This window comes from Papilio xuthus, unplaced genomic scaffold (genome assembly GCF_000836235.2).
Source record: "Papilio xuthus unplaced genomic scaffold, Pxut_1.1 DF827756.1, whole genome shotgun sequence".
Classification (NCBI taxonomy): Eukaryota; Metazoa; Arthropoda; class Insecta; order Lepidoptera; family Papilionidae; genus Papilio; species Papilio xuthus.
Window position 1 is genome coordinate 3,983,360 of NW_013530893.1, and position 25,076 is coordinate 4,008,435.

General features: G+C 33.8%; 4 protein-coding genes across 5 annotated transcripts in view; 3 read left to right on the forward strand and 1 right to left on the reverse strand.

Annotated features, from left to right (window-relative positions):
- Nucleotides 1-2,719: 2,719 nt before the first annotated feature.
- On the reverse strand, nucleotides 2,720-3,845 carry Osi18 (DUF1676 domain-containing protein Osi18). Its single transcript, NM_001312179.1, is given in 3 exon segments — nucleotides 2,720-3,009; nucleotides 3,098-3,244; nucleotides 3,316-3,845. Coding segments are annotated over 3 exon segments (810 nt in total). The 5' UTR covers nucleotides 3,797-3,845; the 3' UTR covers nucleotides 2,720-2,827.
- A 3,792-nt stretch (nucleotides 3,846-7,637) lies between these two features.
- Nucleotides 7,638-11,227, forward strand: LOC106116134 (golgin subfamily A member 7). The gene is made up of 3 exons (XM_013309874.1): nucleotides 7,638-7,964; nucleotides 8,574-8,726; nucleotides 9,462-11,227. The coding sequence occupies exons 1-3, from the start codon at nucleotides 7,806-7,808 to the stop codon at nucleotides 9,642-9,644; spliced, it is 495 nt and encodes a 164-aa protein (XP_013165328.1). The 5' UTR covers nucleotides 7,638-7,805; the 3' UTR covers nucleotides 9,645-11,227.
- A 5,840-nt stretch (nucleotides 11,228-17,067) lies between these two features.
- LOC106116102 (uncharacterized) lies at nucleotides 17,068-24,523 on the forward strand. The gene is made up of 2 exons (XM_013309842.1): nucleotides 17,068-17,255; nucleotides 24,319-24,523. The coding sequence occupies exons 1-2, from the start codon at nucleotides 17,068-17,070 to the stop codon at nucleotides 24,521-24,523; spliced, it is 393 nt and encodes a 130-aa protein (XP_013165296.1).
- Nucleotides 21,762-25,076, forward strand: part of LOC106116437 (cGMP-specific 3',5'-cyclic phosphodiesterase) — a 54,335-nt gene continuing 51,020 nt past the window's right edge. For both annotated transcript variants that reach the window (XR_001227823.1, XM_013310279.1), the window contains exon 1: nucleotides 21,762-21,965. The gene's annotated coding sequence lies outside the window, so the exon portion shown is untranslated. The remainder of the gene's footprint in view (nucleotides 21,966-25,076) is intronic.

Sequence of the window (25,076 nt, forward strand, 5' to 3'; positions counted from 1 at the left end):
ATAAGGATAACAATATATTTTGTAAATATTTTTGGCAGTGGCAACCCAAAGTTAGTCATCGTTCGGAACAATCCAAATTGTTTATCGCAAAGAAAGTTATTTATTCAATTAGTTATTTATTAATTTATTTTAATATTAAATTAAATTTATTTAATTTAAAAACTATGTTAATTTTGTTTCATTTTATTTACACCAATTTTAAAATATTTTTTCTTCTTCAGAAGATGTTATTTTTTATAATTAATATTCCTTGGTAACCAACGCTTTCCATGAAGTATTCCCAACTTTCATTTATAATCCTATAATTGTCGCCCGCGACTATGTCCGCGCTTATTAAAACTTAATAATGTGTTCTTCCAGACTATTTTCTACATCCATGCCAAATTTCTTCTAAATCCGTTAAATTGTTTTAGAGGTACCTTCTAACAACCATCTATCCATCTAAATTTTTGCATTTATAATATTAGTAAGATTTATGTATACATACCCTTTCTTCAAGAACATGTATTAAAACACACAGCAAAAAAATACATAACCTCCAAATTCTAAACTAGACCGTTGAAATCCATAGACAAATGTCTTACATCATAAAAAAATCCAAGATGGCGACTACATGTATGAATTAAAACTACAATATTAGTAAAACGGTTATGTATTTCAAAATATAACCGTTGTAATCAACATTTTGTTGACTTTATTCAATCTAAACAATGATTACTCGATACATAACAGTCTTAGTACAATGCACTAAATGAGAGTTCTCCTAATCGTGGTAAACGTTTTTCTGGTAAATATTTCATCACATTTTCAGACTTATAATATTAGTATTAATAACTAGCGATCGCATGCGACTTTGTGCGCGAATTAAAAAAAATAGTAGCGTATGTGTTCTTCCAGACTATATTCTATATGTATGCCAAATTTAATCGAGATCTGTTCAGCCGTTCTGGAGATATATGATCTTAACATAAGCATATATAATATTAGTTAGATTGTAAGTATTAAAATAAAAACTGTGAATCGACCTTGAGGAAATTTGATTTAATACTGTAATAGTTGTAAGCAACTAATCTACCTATATACATAGGTCCATAAAAACGGACAGTTTCAAGCAGTCAGATACTACAGCTTCAAGTTGACTTGACGGCAACATTGACAACGCAAAAAAATAGGGCTGTAAGCGAATTGCTTGGAACTGTCCGTGCATAGCGAGACAAATCGTCTTTACATTTTTTTTTACCTTTGTAGCCATTTTTATTCCGTTTTTCTATATGTGATTATCATCTTTCTGCATAAAAATTTGCCTTGTATGATTCTATGAAAAACAGGTCAACAAGTATTCCCCTTTATCAAACTTCATCAAAAGTAATTCATTTCTCTGACGTCACATCCACTATCTAGTTTCATTTCTATTTTGGTATTGGCAGACAATAGAGGTGACTTCATTCCCCAGTCGACGTTGAGACGGAACTTTGCACCCTCATTTCACTTTGATACGTGATCAAATGCGTAATGAGGTGAAATTCTATCGAACTGATTAGTATAATGTACAGCTACACGTGTTTATAATTTGAAATTAACCTTCTTTCTTGTTTGTTGTTTTCGAATCCAAGAAAACAACAAACAAGAAAGAAAATACGATTGTTTATTTTCTGAAATTCATACTAAAATAAACAGTTTTTTTTTTACTTTTGACAGATGTTCTATCTCTATCAAAAATTAAACTTATAATAGAATAGCAGTCGCCCGCGTTGCATCCACGCGGTATTAAAAAAAAAACTTATTTAGTAGCCTATGTGTTCTTCCAGATGTTCTACATCTATGCCAAATTTCAGCGACATCCATACAGCCGTTCTTGAGATATCTTCAAACAAACATCCATCCATCTAAATATTCGCATCGCAAATAATCAAAATTTGCTTTTCATTTGTTTTTATTCATTATCATCTTCGTCGTCAGACTATTTGTTTACTGCTGGATGAAGAGTGCTGTCTGATGTTCGTATACGTTATATTATAAATACTTATTTAACTTTTAAATTATGTTTTTAAAATCAACCACAAAGTTTCCCCACGTGCGTAGAATTTAAATATAAGCGCCTGGATTTTTTTTTACCTTACGCTAATGTAAACATTTTCACAGGTAACAACTCTTCAACGTGTTATATCGCATCAAAGAATAAAAACAGGATATTCAGATAATGAATTGAACACACTACTAAATATATACAAAATGAATCCTTTGAAACGTTCCAAAGTGTATGAAAAGTTTACTAAACAGTTACTATCGTTTAGGCCGGATACAAAACGTCCTGATTTGAATATTGATTTAAAAGAAAGTGGAAGGCATAAAGAAAAGAAAACGAACTCCAAATTGAAACACATGGAATCGATTATAAAAAATTCGCAAGAACATACAACAGAATTTAATCCTTTTATTGATAATACTCCAGAAAAAGTGCAAAGTTCGTTATTAGAAGACATTTTGAAAATCGAACACTACGATACAGATGATAAAATCTCTGAAGAAGAAATTCAAATACTGGTCAATAACAATGATAGGAAACTCGTTTCTGATGTAGATATATCTAAACAACATAAAAAAGCTAATGAACTTTTTAAGTATCCAAAAGGAGGTTTTAAATGGACTGATGAAAATATATCCAAGGACAAAAACGTTGTAGTACTAAAATAGGGTAAAAAATAACAAACGATTAGTATAATTTGAAAACTTAAATCATAACTTTATTTACAGTATAATAAATAATTTAAATAAATAAATTAATCAGAGGTCCGTGTTATTTTAAAGCTTAGCATATGTTTTTGGTTTAGATTTGCCCTGAGTAGGCGATTTCGTGGGCATCTTCGTAGGATCTCGCTTGGTAAGGGCCGTGGGAGTCCCAGCCTGGAGCGTGGTGATCTACGTGGTGCTCGACGTGGTGCTGGGGATAATGGATCACTTCGTAGTTCACAACCTTAGGTTTGGTGAATTTGAAGATGACCATAGCACCTGGAAAATAAACAGAAAGTTATAAATTTCCTATCTCTGATATCAAAGTAACCTAGACTTAATATTACTTTTTATCATGAGACCTTACCAGAAAGAACAAGGGAGATGAGACCAAGAGTAAGAGCCTTCCAGGTCTTAAGGGCGATCATAGCGAGAGCAAGGGGCACGAGGACAGCAGTCTTGAACTTCAAACCGAGAAGGAAGGGCAGGACCACCTTCTTGATGAAACCGTGTTCTGGAATCAAAAAATTAGTTAGTAACAAAGTATTAGTTTTTTTCTTTGTAATTTTTTAATGAGGTACGCACTGCTCTTGATCCTCAAAGGCTTGGGGAGCTTGATCTTCTTCTTCCTGCCTTCGAAGGTTTCTACTTCTTCTTCGCCATCCAATGGCATGCTCAGCTCCGAAGGAAGGTCTGTCAGCAGCGACCTGGGCACATACTCCGATGCAGAAGAGCTCACGATCTCATCAGGCACTTTCACTCTGATAGAATGAGTTTGGAGAAAGCGATCTACTTTATCGAACATCGCGTACGCAGGGTCCTTAGCCATCCTAGGGTCTACTTCTTCATCATCTTCCAGCGTTCCCATCTTGACAATGGATAGATTATCGGTGATTTTAATTTCATCATCGTTTCCAACTCGAGAAATCCACTCCAGGGTTCTTGGTTTCACACACTCCACGGAATATTGACTCAAACATTCTTTATAAATGTTTTTAACGAGTTTCGATGCTGGATATTGTGCACTGGCAAGCGCCGCAAGGGATAAAATCACAAATAATTTCATTTCGCACTTTATATTTCGCGATTTGTTTTAATTAAATGACGGCAGATGCGTCCGACTGCCGTCCGACATGCGGTCACAATGTATACTATGCATGATCAGGGCTCGGTTTATATACAAGCATTAATACGTGATGTGGTATTAGAATGCGCAATGGTGCTATCTTCGGCGATACTTGCGAGGTTCGCTTGTGGTACATTTTAATTCTGTTTGTAAGAAGTGACATTGTATTGAAGTTGTCACTTAGTTACTTTAGTCTTCACAGATGGAGTCCCTGTTATAAATGTTAAGATAAGGGTGCTTGAGAAGAGAAGTATTAATTTTAATTTATTTTATTGATTCTTATATAAAATCTCAATGGAATGTACATAAGTATTTTCATTGTTTTATATAGTAAATATTAATTCAATAACCTAGTAAATACATATATATACAAATGTGTTTTAGTGGTACAAAATGTAATTATATTTTTCACGTTTCAATACGTCTAGTTGTTAATTTTTTGCCGATTTATAAAAACAATACAAAACAACTTAAGATCTTTAATTATGACATAAATAAAAGTTGATTAAAATGCAAAAGGTTTCAGTTCCTTTGCGTTTCATATCCAGTACCTATTGATGCTAAGAAAATAATTTATTAATTTTTAAGCTGTAAAATAAATTAAATTATTTGAGAAATTGATTATAATTTTTATTTAGATATCGTTGATGTCTTTTATATGCACTTATACGTTATATTTTTATCACTATTTACTTTTATAGTACCTGAATGGCCGGAGCTTTGCTCGGTATTTTTTTTTAAATTGTGTTTTTTGGAAATTATATTTAGGTACGAATTACTAATAAAATGATGAAATATGAATAATATTTTTCGAACTCAAACGCCTCCTTTTTGTTATTTTTCTTCCAAGTTTATGTTTAAGTTGATTATCGATGAAACACGAATGAAATGACATTTGCTAAAAATGATTCCTGGCTAGATTGATTTATCGCCCCCGAAACTCCTATGTACTAAATTTTATTAAAATCGTTGGAACCGATTCCGAGATTCCAATTATATATATAAGAAGAAGATTATAGAGATAAAATATGTATATTATTTAACTAGAATCTTCAACTAATTTGTATACAGGGATTTTGGTTTCAGAAAAGAACGATGTAAAAAAACAATGCTTAAGATTATAGTTAATTTCTTTCTTCTTCTTTTAGAAGTGCCTCTACGATTAATAGAGGCAGATGCTCAGTTCTATGTATTTAACGATTATGTAAAAAATTATTAAATTATTTAAATATCTGCACACGGCGTTTACATAAATTTATTTAATCACATGATACGAATAACTTTATTCGGTTACGTTAAGTTGGTGAGTTTCCATTATTCAAGTAAATGTATCTTTGTTATTTCAAAGAGTATGAGCAGGATGGCAATATGTTTTAGTTATTCGGTATTAGATTTTATTGTTTTATTTGAAATAATAAACTCAATACTTGGTGTCCAGAGAACTTAATCTGAAAACAGTTGATAATTGCTATTCTATCTCAAAGGAAATTAATTTATTTAAATACGTAACAAAAACCTCAAATACAAACACATTGTTAAACTCTATTCAAAATTGAAAGGAAAATTTTGTAAACAAACGAACATCAGTTACTCTAGGACGCGATCTTTGCTTCAGAGATACCGAACCTTTACTAACTAGTGTCATTTTTCTAAAAAAAAAGTTAAAGAAGTCATAGACAATCAAATATATTTAATTATGTAACAGGGATCACTCGCGTTCGTTCGACATATAATATCTACTTCATACCGTTTTCTGAAATAGTGCATAATAAATGTAATCAATAACGTGCCCAAAATATTTTGTCGCGTTCCATTGATTGGCTACCCCTGCACTATTTAATAGTTTGATCAAAAATATCGTCATATTGTGGAAACTATTAAATTAGATCGTACAGTTTCTAATCCTTCGGGATCAGTTTATTTATCATTATAACATATAACCACTGACCTTTATAAATGGACTGGCTATGAGACGTTATGTTTTGTACCTACATGATATTCGCCATTTTGGCGCAGATGGTTGAGGTTTGCAGCAATGGTATCAATTCGAACTAATAATATAGATAGATTTAACTGTCACGTAACCTCAAAGAGCGTTTAAATTGGAACAAAGCAAAAGCTGCAATTTCAAAGCAATTGCCTATACATTTTCCATTTTCTTACTGTGTTAAAACATCGTGATGCAACCTACAATCTGCGAAGACATTCAAAGATATGTGTGAAGTCAACTCGCACTGGGTCAGCGTGGTTAACTATGGCCTAGTCACCTCTAAATTAGGGTAGACTACGAGCTCCTCAGCAGGGACGTATAGTAAGCTGATGAGGCCTATCCATCTATAGAGAGTTCCTCACTCCTGTCTCATGTCGTAGTCAACAGATATTGTAGGTTATAGCTAATTTACAATGTCCTGATAATTATATAAAAGAAAGTGACACTTTTTAACGCGTGGCATTGCGTTCGCATTCCTTACGTAATAAAGTCAACATTTTATATAGATTCCCCATTCAAGTCACACATCCGAGTGAAAGATGTCGCTTCAAAACGGATGCTACCGTCCGTGATATGATTTCCAACATCCATCCAGCCTACGCCCAACTTCGGAACTATATTGAATTGTAATAGAGTCGATTGTAATGGATTGCTTAAAATGTATTAAGTTCTCTATGGTCGCGTAATTTAAATCAATGATTTATTATACTGCAAAGTAATTGTTAATATTCAAATTTAACGGTTTTGTGAATATGATTTTTATATAATTTTCCATTACCTTTAATGCGTTTCTTTTCACATTGCAATTGTTTCCCGTACGTTTTATCACTTTTTTTTACAATTTTCTTAGTTGCCAATTAGAACTACTTTAGTAGTATATTTTGGTTTTTAAAGCGCTTTCCTACCAAAACGGTAAAATGTGTCAATCGTAAGTCGTTAATAAGGCTTTAGAGATAAATAATTATAATATTAATTCAAATTGCCATGGCATGGTGCCATTTCAAATAATGCAGCATTTAAAATAAATCGATATATTAAACAAGTTTACAAAGTATCCTGTTGATATTAATTGACCTACAAAAATCGTTTGAAGTGCAAAGAAAACGTCGTCCTAAACATGGCACCTTTAATTGATTTATTTCAAGCCGTCAAGCGATCACCAGTTTTAATATTCCGAGGACGAAATGAAGCGAAATCGTCCTGAATAAATCGACGCTCGACCCGTCAAACTAATCAATAGATAATTCCGAATCTTTTGTCTTCCGTCTAGACCCTAAGTATGTAGGACATTAATTAGCCTTTGACTTTAGCGATATGAGTCCCCAAATTAGCCGTCTAGTAGACACTATTTATTTAAATAAAAATAAAAGTAAAATATATGCGAAGATGATGTTTACATATTTAAAAAAATATTATAGAGTATAGCCGAATTAATAATTAGAATGTTTCCAATTGCCTTCTAACGATTTTGAGCAATAGTTAAGAAAATAATTAACTCTGCACAAAATACATAACTTGTAATTTGCTACAATTTTAATCGGGTTTGTTAACTGTCACACAAATTGAAAACCTAGTATGATTACACAGCATTTCTGTTTCTTGGAGAAGAATTATTAACGTCAATTTGATTTGATAACGTGAATTTGAACTAAATAATAAATTTATTTCTTCTTCAAAAAATTGTCTACATAAATACTCTTCTGGATCTTTCCGGAGTATTCATATTCTTTGTTTATTATCTATGCCCTTACGATCAGAAACCACAGACACACGCCCTTGTCAAATTTGTCATTTTCACAAGTAAACTGATGTCAGCGTTGTGTTAGAAAATAGTTTTTATTGTGTTATTTTAAGTGATTTCTTGAACATTTCCTCATCTTATTCTCTGACATTATTATTTTTGAGGCGTAAATCGTCTTATGTTTATTCGGTGACACGTAATTTAGGTGTGTTTCTGAAATGACAATGGCGAATAACAGGATACCATCGGGACCCAATACGCCTGGCAGTCAGCAAACGCCTACACAGCAAGGAATAAAAATATTCATACAAAGAGATTATTCTGAAGGGACTGCTGTTAAGTTTCAAACAAGGTTTCCTCCTGAGCTAGAAGACAGAGTAAGTGAAAGTTACTATTAGGATACTAAACATTTCGCCTTAAAATTATCATGATCTCACAGTAATACAGTTAGTTTGTTTTCTAAAGCATTTGATTGTTTGTACATTGTGAAAATAATAAAATAGAATTTTAAATTGTTGATAATTTTGTACAAAAATGTATGAATTTGTAATCGATCTTTGGTACTAAAGATAAGATTCCCATTAGACTCAAATTTTCCAAAAAAAGATGCCATTATTGCCTTTATAAACAATATACCATCATGTGTCTAATGTTTACAGTTAGGAATAACTTAAAATGAAATGCTTTATAAATTGGAAAACATATTTTTGAGATAGGTTGAAGGATGATTTCAATATCAAGGTGCAATTTTTTACTAAATTTTTACCACTTCAATATTTAATCTACAATATGGATTTTACATTGAAAGGTCTACTATATATTTAGTTAACACACCACTTTGGTGAACATAGTAATTACATCCAGAATTCCTTTTAAGAGGAATAAATCCTGATGTCCTGTCGATTAACACCTTGATGTTTCCGCTGAGCCTTTGTCCCTTTATGTTATAAAATAAAAATTAAAATAAACATGCTATATTTTTCCAGATAGACAGACAAACATTTGAATACACAATGGAGAGATTAAATGAACACTTTGAAATGGCTGAGACAGCGGACTGCAGTACATACTGTGAAGGATGTCTTGCCTGTCTCACCGCTTATTTTATTTACATATGCACGGAGACACATTACGAAAAGGTAGTAAACATATTTAATATTTATAATACTTTGACAGCATTGTAAGTCAAAAAGTCACCTGACTATTGTCCAGTGTTTTTTTTCCTTTTGCTAAGCCGATGGCCAATCTTCAATAGTGGAGATCATGAAGAACTATAGTTCTACTGACTCTTCTAGAACAGTGTTAGTAATAGAGGCTACGGTTTCCGCAACTCCACAACTAGCATGTATTTTGTATGGAATAAGGCATGGACCATTCCAGCTAACTCTCCAGTTCTCCAAAGAACACCATACTTCCAATGTTTCAACTTTCAAAAGAAACCTAGCAGCCTCCACTTTGTTGTGTAACTGCATAGTTTACAGTATAGTTAAAGGAGTGTAAAGGTTAAAATAATTGCTCACATCTACCACTTCCAGCTTTATTACTAATCAATGTATTCAATATTTTGTTGATTTTAATGCTATGCGAACATAATTATTGCCAATGCACTTGTGTGTATCTATAGTTAGTAGCTATTGCCCGCAATTTCGTCTGTGCATAATTAAAAAAATGTCTTTAAGATTCATTTATGCTCATTTTCATCAAAATCCGTAGAGCTGTTGTGGTGATGAGTAGTAACAAACATCCATCCATCCAAACTTTTGCATTTATAATATTAATATGATTTTATCTAGTATTTATATGCATTCATGTTTTAATATCTACAATATTTGCGTAACAATTTGGATTAAAATATTGTGCTTTCTCTGTTCCAGCATCTTCGAAAAATATCGAAGTTCATAGCGACGCAGAACGAAAGAGTGTACAATCCTCGAGGAATTCACATAACCGATCCAATACTTAGGGGCCTCCGAGTTATAGAAATAACGATAATAGATTTACCAAACTGCCAGAGCCCCACCGGTAATTCAAATAATACACAAATGAGGCACACTTGACCACCACACGAAAACCGGGAGTTCTTCATGTAACAGTCAAGGTACTGGTTTTAAACCATTAACTATTTTTAAACTAACATTGGTAACCTTAGAATATTGGGCACAACATTCAAACACGCTACAAGTTATTCCAAGTGTGTTAAGTTTAAGTACACATGTTATTAAGTTATATTGTCTCTTGAAGTTATTTTGATCCAAACATTTAACCTGGCTGACTTCAATAAGTTTTGGTGTATGTACAGTGAGGTTAGTTGGCGCTATTTCATTTTCAATAGTGCCTCACTCCATATTTCCGTTTGTTTTTGAACTAAAATACATTTTTTCTTCAGAAACTAATTGCTATTAATATTTTGATCAAACTAAAAACGCAATCACCTCACTGTATCTCTATTATTTGCAATATATATGCTGTTTTTTAATGTCCCTTTTAAAGTGGAATACCGCCAATGTCCCTGACTGTACATACCTTATTGACTTATATTCTTAACAGCTTGAGGGTCACTATAATTAGGGTTCCTCAGAGTTTTTGTAATGATAATGATGTCAGTTTTGGTTTAAAGTTCACTGTGTACTATGGAGTTTGAATTTATTTTAGTATTTTTTCCGATGACTTTCCACTTTCAAAACAATTATATATTGTTGTATATTAATTTTTCAAAGGGAAAGATGGTAATGATTATTTGTTTTTGTAGTGGAAATGAACTGTTATTTAAGTTACACATTCCTAATCCAGAATAACTGTAATATAAGAAATTATACAGACAATTGGTTTCTGAGACCAAAATCTCTGTATAAAACATATCCTCATTCCTGTCTTTGACAACACAGACGTGACAATGTTTTAAACTGGGATGGGACTCAGAAACCCACAGTTGCTCATAAGACTATTTTCTTCCCGGGCTAAATATTTTGGACATTGGGATATGGATATAAAAAGGATATTGGAATTAATTATTAAGTGTATTTAAAAAAACATTGAATTGTAAAATATGTGTTCCCTAATATTGTAGTTTGGTGGTTTAAATACCAGTATTGATATGAAAGAACTCCTGAGCCAAATTATATTCCATTATCAATGGAATTAATTGATAATTAAAAAAAATGTGAAATATTTTATAAAAATATATTCATTGATTACGAGTGGAAATATATAAGATAGGATTTGTTTGGCAATGGTTGTAGTAGGTTTTGACGTTTTAAAAGTACAGTCGCACCCTGATAATCGCGAGTCCAAAGGAAAGCTATATTTGTCACTTTTATACAGGATTCTCTCTAACCCGAGTTTCTTGGAGTTTCTCCATTAGTACTGGACAATGGCTTATAAAGATTTCTTGCTTATCCAGGTTGCTCTGTGTTTTTGAATTACTTTCTAAATAATCTAACCTATATCTTAGCTTTTGTACAGAGATAAACATGCAAATTTTACATTATTACAAGTCCGAGAAATCTGAAATGCACTACGAGGGTTCTAGTGTGTGCTTACATCTTTCCAGTTGTAATCCAGTGCTGGGTTTGAATGCTGGACTTGATTAGTATACTGGATAATATATAATATGAAGAATAGAACAAGAAATAAGATTGTTTTTCGACTTTTTCTTATATTTGATGTATGACACATTTACTGGTCTTATCTCTGTATGAAAATTATTATATCAAACTATGATTTCTTTTAAATGTGTCAAGGTTAGCTCAAATTCAACGAAATAAGAGCTTTTAGCCAAGACAATTTTAACATATGATTGCATTTAATCATTTATAGTGCGACAAACTAATTTGGTCCAGTGAGAGGCTGTTTTCACTTAGTAAATATTTAAAAATCACTTAAGCATATGAAATAACAGACATGACAAGAATTGATAAGACAGATATAGTCTGACAAGGATTTTTTGCTCTAGTACAGCCCGCAATAACATATTTTGTACTAATAGACCAAGTCGACCCGTGAAATACCACAATTACACAGGAATTAGGGGTTTCCGCATACAGTCTGATAAGTGTGCATGCTGTAGGCCTAATTATATCACTCTTCCCCCTCCCAACCTTTTCTTATAAGGAAAGGATAGGAAGGGAAAGTCAATTTGCTAGTTGACGTGACTTATAGGAAGAAGAAATTTCGATGCATCCTTTCCTACGTCGATTAAAGCAACGCATCTGCAATTGAGGATGCCTTAGGGCAGCTGTCGTTTCGCCATTTTGGCGAAATTAGGTGACCACTTTCTTATTTATAACCTTTTGCTATATAAAAAAACTTTTTTGTTAGTAAGTACTTTGAGCTATTGCAATTTAGTTTCATATTTCAACCGGGTCAATGTTTGTCGCACTATAATTATCCCATTTACTGCAGGGATGTACAGAGTACGTAAAAATGTCTGATTTTAATTTTAAGATTAAAAAAAATTGTATCGCATAAAAAATAATTGTTTCGGCGAGTGAAATAATTTGTTTAATAAATTAGATTATATTTTGTTTTTAATTTTAAATATATATTTATACGGAATTGTTTGAGGGAAATAAGTGAATGCTTTTAGCTTGCAAAAACTTTGAACTAAAGTTAATTTTAGTTTTTATAATTGGGTATATATGAGGCTAATTTTAATGAAATTATTCATCATAATAAGCCTATTAAAATTGACCATATAACAGTTTTTTGACCTTTTATTGTCAAGTGAGCATTTTTTTTTTAAATTAACAAATGGCATATTAATAGTTTTTTTTTCATTCTATTTGTCAAGTATTTTTCAGCCATTGTATGTATGAAATTGTATATGTATGTTCCTTGTATGTTTAATTATGTAATTTATTGTATTGATAATTGTTTTTTATGTATAATTAATGTATAAAAGTGCGTTTTCACTGTCTGAATAAAAATATATCTATCTTTGTTATTTTTAATGTGAAAGAGCGAGATAGAATGGTTTGGATTCAGATATGACGGGTGATAGAGATGTATGCAGGAGTACATAAGACGACCATCCGTAGGGATAAGGGCAGATTGATGAATGTGAAAGAGCGAGAAAGCAATACGACCACACAGAAGACAGGCGTGAAGTGGAAGCAATTCCGCGTTTCGTCTGATGAGTGTGCGTCCCGGAGGCCAAAATTAGTCCTCTTTCCCTTCCCATCCTTTTCTTTATAAGCAAAGGATGGGAAGTGGAAATGGACTTTCCGGATGAGAGGATGCATGGGAAGGGAAAATATTTTGTTTCTGTGCATCCTCTCCTCCGTCGATTAAAGGTAGGCAACGCATATGCAATTGCGTATGTCTATGGGCAACGGTCACTTCGCTATTTCAGCGATTTCAGGTGGATGCTCGCTCGTTTGCCAACTTTTGATATAAAAAAAATGTTTTTATACAAATCGTCAGTGGAAACGTACGTTAATTGTTATGAACATTATGTTACATTTGGTGTAAGGTTGGGGATTTTGTGATTTGATATTTAGAATTAATTCATGTGTATTATAAAAACGACATTCTGTTCTAATTTGTAGCATTTAAGTCCAGAGAAGTATATTGTAAATTTTATTATGATTCATATTATTATTAAATAATTGTATAATATTGACTTTTATTACATTTTCTTATTAAATACTTATTAATAAGTGCGTACCGGAGAATATAATTTTAATCCCCTCCCTTCCTACCCTTCTATTTTAAACAAATCATGGGAAGAGGAAGTGGATTTGATAAAGAATGCACAGCCAGGGGAAATATTTTCTTACTGTGTATCCCCACAATCGATTAAAATGCAATTTACAATTGGGAACGTTTGAGCAGCGGTCTCTTCGCTATTTTGGCGAATTTAGGTTGCTTGTTCGTTAGCCTTGGAATAAAATAAACTATATGTTGCCGGCGACTCCGTCCTAGGGGGATTAGAAAATTATAATTAGTAGCCTATGTGTTCTACAGTTATGCTAAATTTCACCGAGATCCATGCAGCCGTACATGGCGGGTTCGAACCCAGGACCTGCTGTTTGCAAGTGCTTAACCACTGAGCTACCGATACTCAATACTACGAATGAATATTGACAATTTACCCTTTTGTCCTTAAAATTTGATCCCGACATTATTCTTGGCGGAGACTCGTAATGTTTTATGGTGTCTAATTACATGGGGTTTATGGCAGAGTGGGTGCAGACGGGTGAGGGGTTGCGGAGTTCATGTTTGGTGCAAGATAAAAAAATAGATTAAGAAGTCTTTGTTAAAAATTAAATCACGTTATATTCAATAGATTATTCGTATTCATTTTGGAGTAAGTTTTATCTAAACTACATATATAAAAATTTTGTTCATGTATGTTCGCTATAAACTCCGAAACTACTGAACTAATTCTTATAAATTTTTGTAAGCATCTGTAATGTGGTCCAACTTGAGATATAGAGTAGTTTTTAACCCAATTATATTTTTTAAATCCGCGCGGATGACTGGCTACAGCTATCTTGCTAAGATTATAAATGCGAATGTTCAGATGGATGTTTGTTTGAGGTATCTTGGAATTTCCCATAGATGTAGATCATAGTCTGGAAGATCACATAGCCTACTAAATTCCGCGGGAACGGAGTCGCGGGCGACAGCTAATTTGTTATATTAAACCTAAATTTATTCGTAAATCCACAGAAGTCGTCATAAACTAACAAACTAGAGAGACGTTCCTTTGTATGCAATTGGGTAAAGTTTTTGATAAAAAAAATATATAAAAAACAGCTTAAAATCCAAAGACAGCGCCTCCTACCAGTTTTAAATGTAAACTAATCATTTCAAAACCTAAAGAGAATATAAAAAAACACCTTTTTAAACAAACAGCGTTTTATTATCGTAAAAATATTCTGGAATTAAAAGTTTACGTAATTAAATTTAACTACAGCCGCTCGCGTTTATTACTTGTAAAAGCACATTTATAACGACGTATAAGTTAAGATACACGCAAATATAACAAGACCTACCCTGTCCCTCTTAGTCGATTAACGGTAGGAACTTGTAGAGGAATCTTCGTAGTATCGTAGAGATCAACATTAATTGGTCGCTAGAAATTTACTTAAGAAATATGCAAGGTATTAAATATAGCAATGTACACGATAAATGTCTTATATTTTTTGCATATTGTGGCTTCATTTGCTTAACAAATTAATAAATATTTACTCACACGTTAATAACGAAGAGCTTGTTAATTATATTATCATTATTTACTTTCGTAGTATCGTCACAAAATGTAATAAGTAGCGGCTTTCAGAAGCAATATTAAAACCGTTCTTATTTAAAATAGAAATTATGAAACAAAAGATAATTGTGAATACTGGCCATTATAATTGACCTTTTTAAAAAGAAAATAATTTTCATGTTGAAATTTAAATGTGAAATACATATTTATATATATTTAACATTTAAATTCGTTCATTAATTATATATGTAAACAGTATATAGAGATGAACGAAAACCTATGTTAATTAATCAGAGAAAATATCAAATTATTTCGTTCCTAATTTTTTTTAATAATTGTACGAGTAGTCACAAAATGGCGAGGGTTTATCATCATCATCAACCCAGATAAGTTAAAGTAAGGGGTGATTAGACCATAGTCAACTACGCCGGCAAATTGCGTATTGACTTCACAAATATATTTGAATTTCTGTGCAGATATGTGCAAGTTGTACCACGATGTTTTCCTTAGCTGTAAGAATGTCGGATAAATTTACATATGTAAATCGAATAACATATTGGTACATGACGGGATTCGAACCCAAGAGCTAAATAACAAGTCAAGCGCTTAACCTCTGATACACTGACGCTTTTCTCGGCGGATATAAGTCTTATTATTTTCAAAGCAGAGTAATAAGTCAAATGGAGGATTTATTGATAAAGTTTTCGGGGGGTTGATTTATTTATGCAAAACAACCCCCACCCTTGTTGATAGAATCGGTAAACATTAAGAGTTGAAGGCCCCTCTTACTAGGAAAACATTCACGCAAATTACATTAATCTACAGTCTACACTTGTTTACAAAAAAATCGGGTCACCGAATTATTTACACAACAATGCAATTTTTACCATGAAATTGTTCTGGGTACTTAATATACAAATGTCAAATATCAGTACAAAATTAGATGACAAGTTGTATCTCTTAGTTGGTAAATAATTTACAAAGAATTTTATTTTTTATTACGTTTCGTAACTTAATAGCCTCGTTACGTAAACGTTAATAGCCTAATGGTTAACGGTACAGATATCCAATCACGAGGTCGGGGTTTCGAATCCCGCCATTCGACTATTGTCGTAAACCATGTCCTAACAAGGATAGAGCTCAGTTGGTATACAAGAAATATTAGTAAATTAACCAAAATGTACTAAAAACGTTTAATATATATAAATACTAGCCGTCGCCCGCGACTGCTTCCGCGTGGATATATATAAAACTTAATTAGTGTAGCCCACCCATCCATACACATCACATCCATCTAAACATTCGCATTTATAATATTAGTAAGTTAAATAAAAAGCAACTCTTCAAGGCATAAATTCGGATAAAAATGAATAAATACTATACTATGTTCGTCTCCTGACTCTAAGCTACCTCCTCACCAATTTTCAACCCCATCGGTAAAGCCGGTCTCGAGTTATAAATAGTGTAACTAACACGACTTTCTTTTTTTAATAATATAACAATGGTAATATAACAATGAAAAATAACTATTTAACACAAAGGACGTCTCTAAGTAAATGGAATTCGTAATTAAGTAAATACTTCAGTTCGTCGCCTTTAACAAAATAACTAGAACTGTCGTCTATTGAATAATTCATAAGAAAGGGCTAAATCAACGGTATACAGACTCACTTATACTTAAACCACTGTCTTGTCTGATGCTTGTCTCTACAATATCAAAACCTGGCAACTAATTGTAATATTACATAACCAGCTGTACATCTTTGAGCTGCGCGTGGTACTGGACGGTACTTGGACATTGCAATATTATTTTATTTTCCTAACAGTGGTAGAGCCCGCTTTAACATCATCGAACGAATTGGCCCGGCTCGCCCGGTGTAATACCACGACCACACAGAAGACAGGCGTGAAGTGGAAGCAATTCCTCGTTTCGTCTGATGAGTTTGCGTCCCGCAGGCCTAATTTAGTCCTCTTTTTCTTCCCACCATTTTTCTTATAAGGAAACGATGGAAAGTAGAAGTTGGCTTTCCGGATGAGAGGATACATGGAGAGGGAAAATATTTTATTTCTGTGCATCATCGCCTCCGTGGATTAAAGGTAGGCAACACATAAGCAATTGCGTATGTCTATGGGCAACGGTCACTTCGCTATTTCAGCTATTTCAAGTGGCCGCTCGCTCGTTTGCCACCTTATATTATAAAAAAAAAACAAATAAGAATTTTTCTTATTTGAACGTAGCCTAAGTTACTCCTTATTACCTCAGCTACATGCCAATAAAAGTCGCGTCAAAATCGATCCAGCCATTTCAGAGATTAGCCAAAACAAACAGACAGACCACGATCGGCCTGCCCAGAAAACTGCGGGAGATACAAACGATGGAGCGGCACGAGCAAGACAAGACTGCAAGACAGGAAACTTTGGCGATCATTGTGTCGGAGGCCAAGAACCACATTGGGTCACTGCGCCAGCGGAGTAAGGACTTAGTTACTTTTATATACATGGTTATGTAATGCACATAACACAAACAAAGCATGTTCTACTTTTAGAACTACCTAGAGTGTTTCGTGTTACAAACTTTTGCTTGTTAACTAACTTTGGAACTACAAAGTTTGCCAAGAATATAACACAAAGAAACCTCTAATTTCGAATTCTTTTGTTTAATTATCGGTTCCTTTGAATATGCATTACAAAGGTAGGTTATAATAATTGAAAATACACACATAAAATAATTGTTTTTGATGGCTCAAGGGTTAAAGCATTTGATTTGTAATCTACATGTCCTGGGTTCGAATCCTGCCATGTATCAAAGTGTTTTTCGATGTACATTTATACGGCGTCCTTACGGTGAAAGAAAACATCGTTATGCCTGCACATGTCTGCGAATAAATTCAAAGATATGTATAAAGTCAACCCGCCCAGGGCCAGCGTGGTTGTCTATAGAGTCACCCCTAACTTAGTGTAGGCTCCGAGCCCCTCAGTGGAGACATATAGCTGATGATGATGAACTTAAAATTGTTGGGCATCGATCACTGAGTTCGTTAGATCAACATCCTTACCATACCCCAAAAATATACTTATTTATAAATAGTAACTAAATTTTATCGACTATTTGACTGTTTTAAGTTTTATTTTCTATACAAATATAGTGTAGTCAATTTAATAAAAGCTTACATAAGATAAGGTCGATACGAAAGCAGAGAGTGAACGATAACGAGCTGGAATGGTTTTAATATTAACATATTCATGAGCTACGGCTTGTATTGCGGTGCCTCCATTTGGAGCTAAACTTCTTTATTGCTCTACGTTCTTATCCTTATATCTTACTTCTTACTAATATTATAAATGCGCGTTAAGATGAACGAATTTCATTTGATGAAGCGCGTCCTGGAGTCTTTTTAGTCTCCTTTCCCAACCTCTTTATTATAAGTAAAGGATTGGAAGTGGAAGAGGATTTTCCGGATGATGCATGGAAAGGGGATTATTCTCTTCATGTGGGATGTACATGAAGAGAATAATAATCCTCCTCCATCGATTAAAGGCAACGCATCCGCAATTGCTTATACCTATGGACAGCGGTCGTTTCGCTATTTTAGCGATTTTAGGTGGCCGCTCCCTGGTTTATCACATTATGAAAAAAAAGGTAGGATCTCGATGATTTTGATATAGATGTAGAGATACAGTCTGGGAGAATACATAGGCTATGGTCCCCTAAATGTGTACAGTTCTCGTGGATTACGTTCGATTCACATATTTACCGACCGTTGTTATATTTGGAAATACATTATTTTTCAATCGGAAAAAAATTTGGTTACCTAAGATTATTTCAAGTATCAAGAAGTATCAAAAACATTCTATATAAGTCAAGATGGTAATTTAACTCTTAACTTTTGTTCTTAAGCACGCAGAATAATTTATTCTTAATTATTTGCATAAATCTTAGCTTTTCTGTAAAAGCTTCATCGTCTTCCATTTGTTGATATTTTCCATAACTAATCGTATTTATTATGAGAACAGATATTAATGTAACATAATATTTACGATTTCATATGTATTTAAAATACATAGTGACCTTTTTCTCACGTCGCTTTTTAGTTCCCACATGAAAATCAGTTTTATATAATACAAATCTCATAACAATTAAAACATACTAATATTATAAATGCGAATGTTTGAAACACAATGAATGAATGAATGAAACACAGCCTTGTAGAGAGGCAAATAGACAAAAATTGGTTTTTAGTTGAAGTAAGTGTGAGAAATATTATATATGTTTTATATATTACATACAGACATTACAATTTTATTAATATGTATAAGGGTTAGTTTTATAGATTGACCCTGAAAGAACATTTATAAAATCTATCTATCTATATAAAAGAAAGTCGTGTTAGTTACACTATTTATAACTCAAGAACGGCTTTACAGATATGGCTGAAAATTGGTGAGGAGGTAGCTTAGAACCAGGAGACGGATATAGGATACTATTTATTATTTTTTTTGGAACTTATGCCTTGAAGAGCTTTTTATTTAACTTACTAATATTATAAATGCGAACGTGTAGATGGATATGATGTGGATGGATGGATGGGTGTTTAAATATATCTTTAGAACAGCTGAACAGATCTCGATAAAACAGATAGGCTACACTGATTAAGTTTTTTTTATATTTCCACGCGGACGGAGTCGCGGGCGACATCTAGTTATTTTATATAAGACATAAATATTATGTTGTAAAATTTTGATATGACAACTTTACAACTAATAAAGTGTCATAAATATGCTTCTAATATCTGTTCAGAAACTGGGTTACGATAAAGTGTAGTTTGGAATATTTATAACCCATCGATGGTGTATTCTACTCATACTATAACTTGCTTTATAGCATTTGATGACGTCTTCGTTTATGTCCGTTAAGATGTTTTCTAGTTCTAAAGGCAACTGCATAGTTCTGACAGGTATTTCACCTCGGGTTTCCTAGACCAAAATTTTCTTTTGATTTGACGATATGTTTTATACAGAGATTTTGGTTTCAGAAACCAACGGTTAGTGGTCTCATATGATCTCAGTTTAAAGCGTTAAAAGACTGTCCTTTTACTTTAAGCCTCAAAATTTTCTACACCACATATTAACTAACTTAACAATAATTATCTGTACTCATCAATTACCCAATACCAACTGTCCACTTCTTGAGGTGCCTCTCCGACTAACAAAGGTTGGCGATCAGTTCTCCACATTTTCTTTTGTCTTCTTCCATGTTAAACTGATTACTATGGAAATAATTATGCAGTGTTTTCCCGTTGCCTTCTGTATTAGACTTTCAAGAAGTTATTTAGACTTCAAGGTCGCTATAGCCTCTGTCGAATGGTTGCCCAGCCGGGTATATGGTTATACCGCCATTTCTCGGTCGCCAAAGCCTCGTCTGTTCGAACAGGGCGCACAGCGGCGGTCTCTTTTCCTTCCCACCCTTTTTCTTATAAGGAAAGGATGGGAAGTGGAAGTGGACTTTCCGGTTGACAAGATGCATGGAAAGGGAAAATATTTTCTTTCTACGCATCCTCTCCCCCGTCTTTTAAAGGTAGGCAACGCATATGCATGTCTATGGGCAACAGTCACGTCGGTATTTCAGCGATTTCAGGTGGCCGCTCGCTCGTTTGCCACATGATGATATAAAAAAAACAACGCGTGCAGGTGAGGTTGCCACTTGGGTCGTTGTAGATGTTTCCGTTCCCCCCTTACCCCCCAACTGTCCACTATTTAAGTTAAAACCGAGGAAAATAACGAGAAACCGCATGTTGAAGCTAGTTTTAAATATGCGAAGACCTTTTGGTGTTCGTGCCAATGACAATGTAAACAACTTCCTTAAAAATAATTACTATACACTAGTCCTCCTTGTGTATCGCAACTTATCTGACCATGCGGAATTTTTTTAAATCATGATAAATTTACTCTTAATTTTTATGTTCTACTACCTGTTGCCCACGACTCCGTCTGCGCGGAATTTTAAAAAAATTATTAGCTTTTGTGTTTTTCCTGACTATGTTCTCCATCTATGCCAAAATACAACACAATCCTTTAACAGTTTTGGATATCCATCCATCCATACATTCATTTAAACTTTCGCCTTCATTCATAGCAGGATATTAGTAAGATGGTAAAAAATTAGCTGAGTATGGATACTGGATTATAATAAATTCCTAGTCATAAATCTGATCTGCAGATCCAACTATCTAAAAAAAATAGCTAACAAAAATCTAGGTTCCCAAAATAAAAAAAGGAAAATAAATTACAGAAATACATTAACAAAGCTATGCGTATATGTTTAGTAATTATGTGATTTAGTGACGTAATAGTTTTACTGTTATGTAATAACCAATATATCCCTTTTATGTAATTCTTGACACATACAAAGTATATAAGAGTCTATAATAGTAAAGAGTGTGTATGTAAGAGGATAGTCGCGAATTAAATAATTTTATATATCTACATAGAGTATTAAAAATAATCCTATTAATTTGTTGGCTTTTTTGTTATTAACGAGTAATTAAAGACAAATGAAAGCTATCATTCGTTTTTTCAAACGAAATAATTCTCGAATATTCGAAATAGTTCTTTATAAATTTTAAATTTCGAATTTCATATACATATATTTTATTCGGCATCCTTATCTGCCAAGAATTTAAAAGGTATGTGTAAAGTCAACTCGCAGTGGGCCAGTATGGTTGACTATACCCTAGTCAACCCTTTCATAGGGTAGTTTCGAATGTTTGGTGAGCACGTGTGCGAGGTGACAACAGTTTTTTTTAATTGATTTTTTCTCACTTTGATAGTCTATGTATGTCTGGTCTTTGCATTTCGCGTGCCTGGGCGGGCGCGGGGAGACGTGCGGGGGGCGGGGCTCGCGATTGGCCCGGCTAGTGGCTCAACAACCGAGCGAGCCTTTGCCTCAGTCTGCCCCCGAGCGTCATACGAGAAATACGTGTTTGTGATCGAATCGTGCTTGCGTGTGAATAACGCGAAATCTTAAATTAAAACGAGTGTGTAACCGGTTAATTAATTTCAGTGTTTTACTATCACCTGTAACGTTATTTACTTCAATTTCGTACATACAGACGCGTCATATGCTACGTAGTGACCAAGAGCTATACGTAGAAATTTTTCAGCGAACGTAAGTAGTCACGAAAATCTATCGTCGCCTGCTATTGTTTTGTTTTTAATTGTTACCATCGTTGGATCATAAAATACGTCAATAAATGTCAGACATTACGCTAGTTAATAGAAAACACTTGCAATTAGTCGATAATCAAATTCGTTTTGTGAATTTTCTTTTACAACCGGCTTATCCGAGCTGTCATCAATTTGGCAGGATTATGATATTGTATGTTTGTAGAAACGTTATGAAATCGTTAAGATATACCAAACATAAGATAAAATTATAAATTTATTCATAGCTAAAGATATTAATTTTCTAATTAGAATCTCAATATAAATAATTAGTTTTGTTTTTTTATTCATCTTTGTATTATTATTATTATGTTATATAAACACAACGAAAAGAAATATTTCCGTTGTATTAATACGTTCTTTAACTACAATTCTTAGTAAGTGACTTATGTCATTTTTCCGTTCAAATCTTGCATTGAAATTAAAACAGACGGTGGTTGAAAAAAATTAGTAACAAACTGTAGAGCTAAATAAGTCTTATAATTTAAAGACTGAAGGAATAAATAACAAGAAAAGGAGATTAGAAGAGAGTGAACTTATTCATCAGATGATAGAGTAGGTAAACAATGAAACTCTACTACATGTTGCGAAATCCACATTAAAACGACCTTATATCTCTAGTTACTTTAAAAAGTAAGAAAACATCTAGTTTATTGTGTAAACATTCATTGCAGTATCATATTAAAACCAAATCACACCTCATTGTTAATTCAATCACGCTATTTAGGCTACAGGTCACATCAGCTCACTGTGTATAACACAGACTGTGTATAACTAATAACACAGACCAAAATTTCTGTATAAAACATATCGTCATTGTCTTTGATAAAACAGGGTTAACAATATGTTTTAAACGGAGATTTTGGTCTCGGAAACTCACGGTATGATTCTCTTTGACCTCCTTTAGTGCAGAATGCATATGACAAATCTTTTTGGGCTTGTTTAATGACGACTCTACGTAGTCTTGTAAAATAAATATATGTATTATTGAATGCTATGAATATACTTTATCAAGTAATGAACCGTTTCCAAAAATTATTTTGCCATTATGTAGCTACATTATCACTAAGAACAAAAGCTATATTTTATATTTTTAATTCCTTACACGAAGTGACGGGTTAAAGCTAGTCAAATATTAAAATGGGGCACCTTAAAAATCTTGACCTACCTCTGCATTTAAATGATAAAATGAAAGCAACTTTAACGAGGGATTAACAAATAATAAATCCTTCCCCAAGTGTAAAGAACATGTTCAAACAAAAAGTATTACGACGAAATCTTGCTTACGTTTGTGTGCACGAGATAAATGTGTTGTGTGATGCAATAATATTAAATTATTGTTACTTTTTAATAATATTAAAGTAATAGGAAATTTTGAAACATGAAAGTGTACTTCATTAATCCAAATGGCAAACTGGATAAAATGGATTTCCATCTTCCATTTTATTCCTACATTCGTAAGTTTACGAACCTCTGAGTTTCTCGTTCTTATGAGTTTGAACATTATATAATAAGAAGACATTACCTATGAGATATGAGGGCTGAATTGGCCATAACATGAAAGCAGAATTCCCCAAAATAGCGAAGCAACTGCTGCCCATAGACCACATTTACAGATGCATTGCCTACCATTAATCAACAGAGATGAGACGCACAGGGTGGTATTTACCCTACCTATGCTTCCCTTCCTCCGTCAAATCCACCCGTATCTTGTGCGAATAGGGTAGATGGGAGATGAGGACTAAAATTAGGTATCCTGCACTCAAACTCTTCGGACGAAATGCGGATTACCTCAGCTTTACGGATGTCTTCTGTGCATTCGTGGTATGGCATCAAGCCCATTGGTTATACAATGTTATTGCGGACTCTACCACTGTTACTCACAAATTTGTCAGACTCGACTTACCTTTTACGGAACACTTCTTAATTGTTTGTTTTTTTTATAATATTTTGGCTTTATGATATTTGTACATGAGACATCTATACCATACTACCTACTCAATATACATATATTTATGAACATAGAGTTCGACTTTATTATACTAATTACTAATTTAAATAAAGCCTTGTACTCAGTTTCATGTTAATGATATTAAATGGTATTAATCATGTATCGATTCTATCGCTTTGTTGCTAATTCAATTATAAATTGAATCTCAAAGGGTACCATTCTCTCTGATGTATTATAAATCTATTTCGCCGAATCGAATGACAGAATTTGGTAATAACATTCAATCGATCATATCATGACATAATGAATACAGATAATATTTAAAGTATCAGTAAGTATAAAATAGCGATCGTCAGTACGGCTTCCGACAGCGTCGCTCAGCTGGTGATCTTCTTGCGTACCTCACGCATCGATGGTCGGAGGCAATCGAGGGCAAGGGGGAGGCCCTGGCGGTTAGTTTGGACGTGGCCAAGGCCTTTGATCGGGTGTGGCACAAAGCACTTCTTTCGAAGCTGCCTTCCTACGGGCTGCCCGAGAAACTACGCGCCTAGATTGCCAGCTTTTTGGAGGGTCGGAGCATCAAGGTCGTTGTCGACGGTGCATGCTCGGACCCCAAACCAATTAATGCTGGCGTCCCACAGGGCTGTGTACTGTCGCCGACCCTGTTTCTTCTGCATATCAATGATATGCTGCAAATTAGCAACATCCATTGTTATGCAGACGATAGCACGGGTGATGCACTGTACACGGCCCGCGCTTACGTTTCTCGGGCCTCTGCCGATGAGAACCGGACCAAACTTGTGTCTGAACTGGAGACCCTACTGGGTGAAGTCTCGGATTGGGGTCGGCAAAATCTTGTTGACTTCAATCCCAAAAAGACACAAGTATTCGCCATTACCGCTAAAAAACAGCCCTTTGTCGTGGATCTTCGTTTCGAGGGCACTCCCTTGGTTGCCTCAGCCAGTATCAGTATTCTTGGCGTTGACATATCGAATGACGTTCAGTTTCGCGGTCATTTGGAAGACAAGGCCAAGCTGGCCTCCAAAAAACTGGGTGTGCTCAGCAGAGCGAAGCAGTATTTCCAACCGGGCCACCGCCTTCAGC

What these genes read in the sequence shown, in the direction of transcription:
- LOC106116134 (XM_013309874.1), top strand. Translation starts at nt 7,806, where the DNA reads ATGACAATGGCGAATAACAGGATACCATCGGGACCCAATACGCCTGGC. An exon ending in CTCCTGAGCTAGAAGACAGA is followed by an intron (nt 7,965 to 8,573) that starts GTAAGTGAAAGT and finishes ATATTTTTCCAG; the next exon opens with ATAGACAGACAAACATTTGA. An exon ending in CGGAGACACATTACGAAAAG is followed by an intron (nt 8,727 to 9,461) that starts GTAGTAAACATA and finishes TCTCTGTTCCAG; the next exon opens with CATCTTCGAAAAATATCGAA.
- LOC106116102 (XM_013309842.1), top strand. Translation starts at nt 17,068, where the DNA reads ATGCCAATAAAAGTCGCGTCAAAATCGATCCAGCCATTTCAGAGATTA. An exon ending in GAGGCCAAGAACCACATTGG is followed by an intron (nt 17,256 to 24,318) that starts GTCACTGCGCCA and finishes AGTATAAAATAG; the next exon opens with CGATCGTCAGTACGGCTTCC.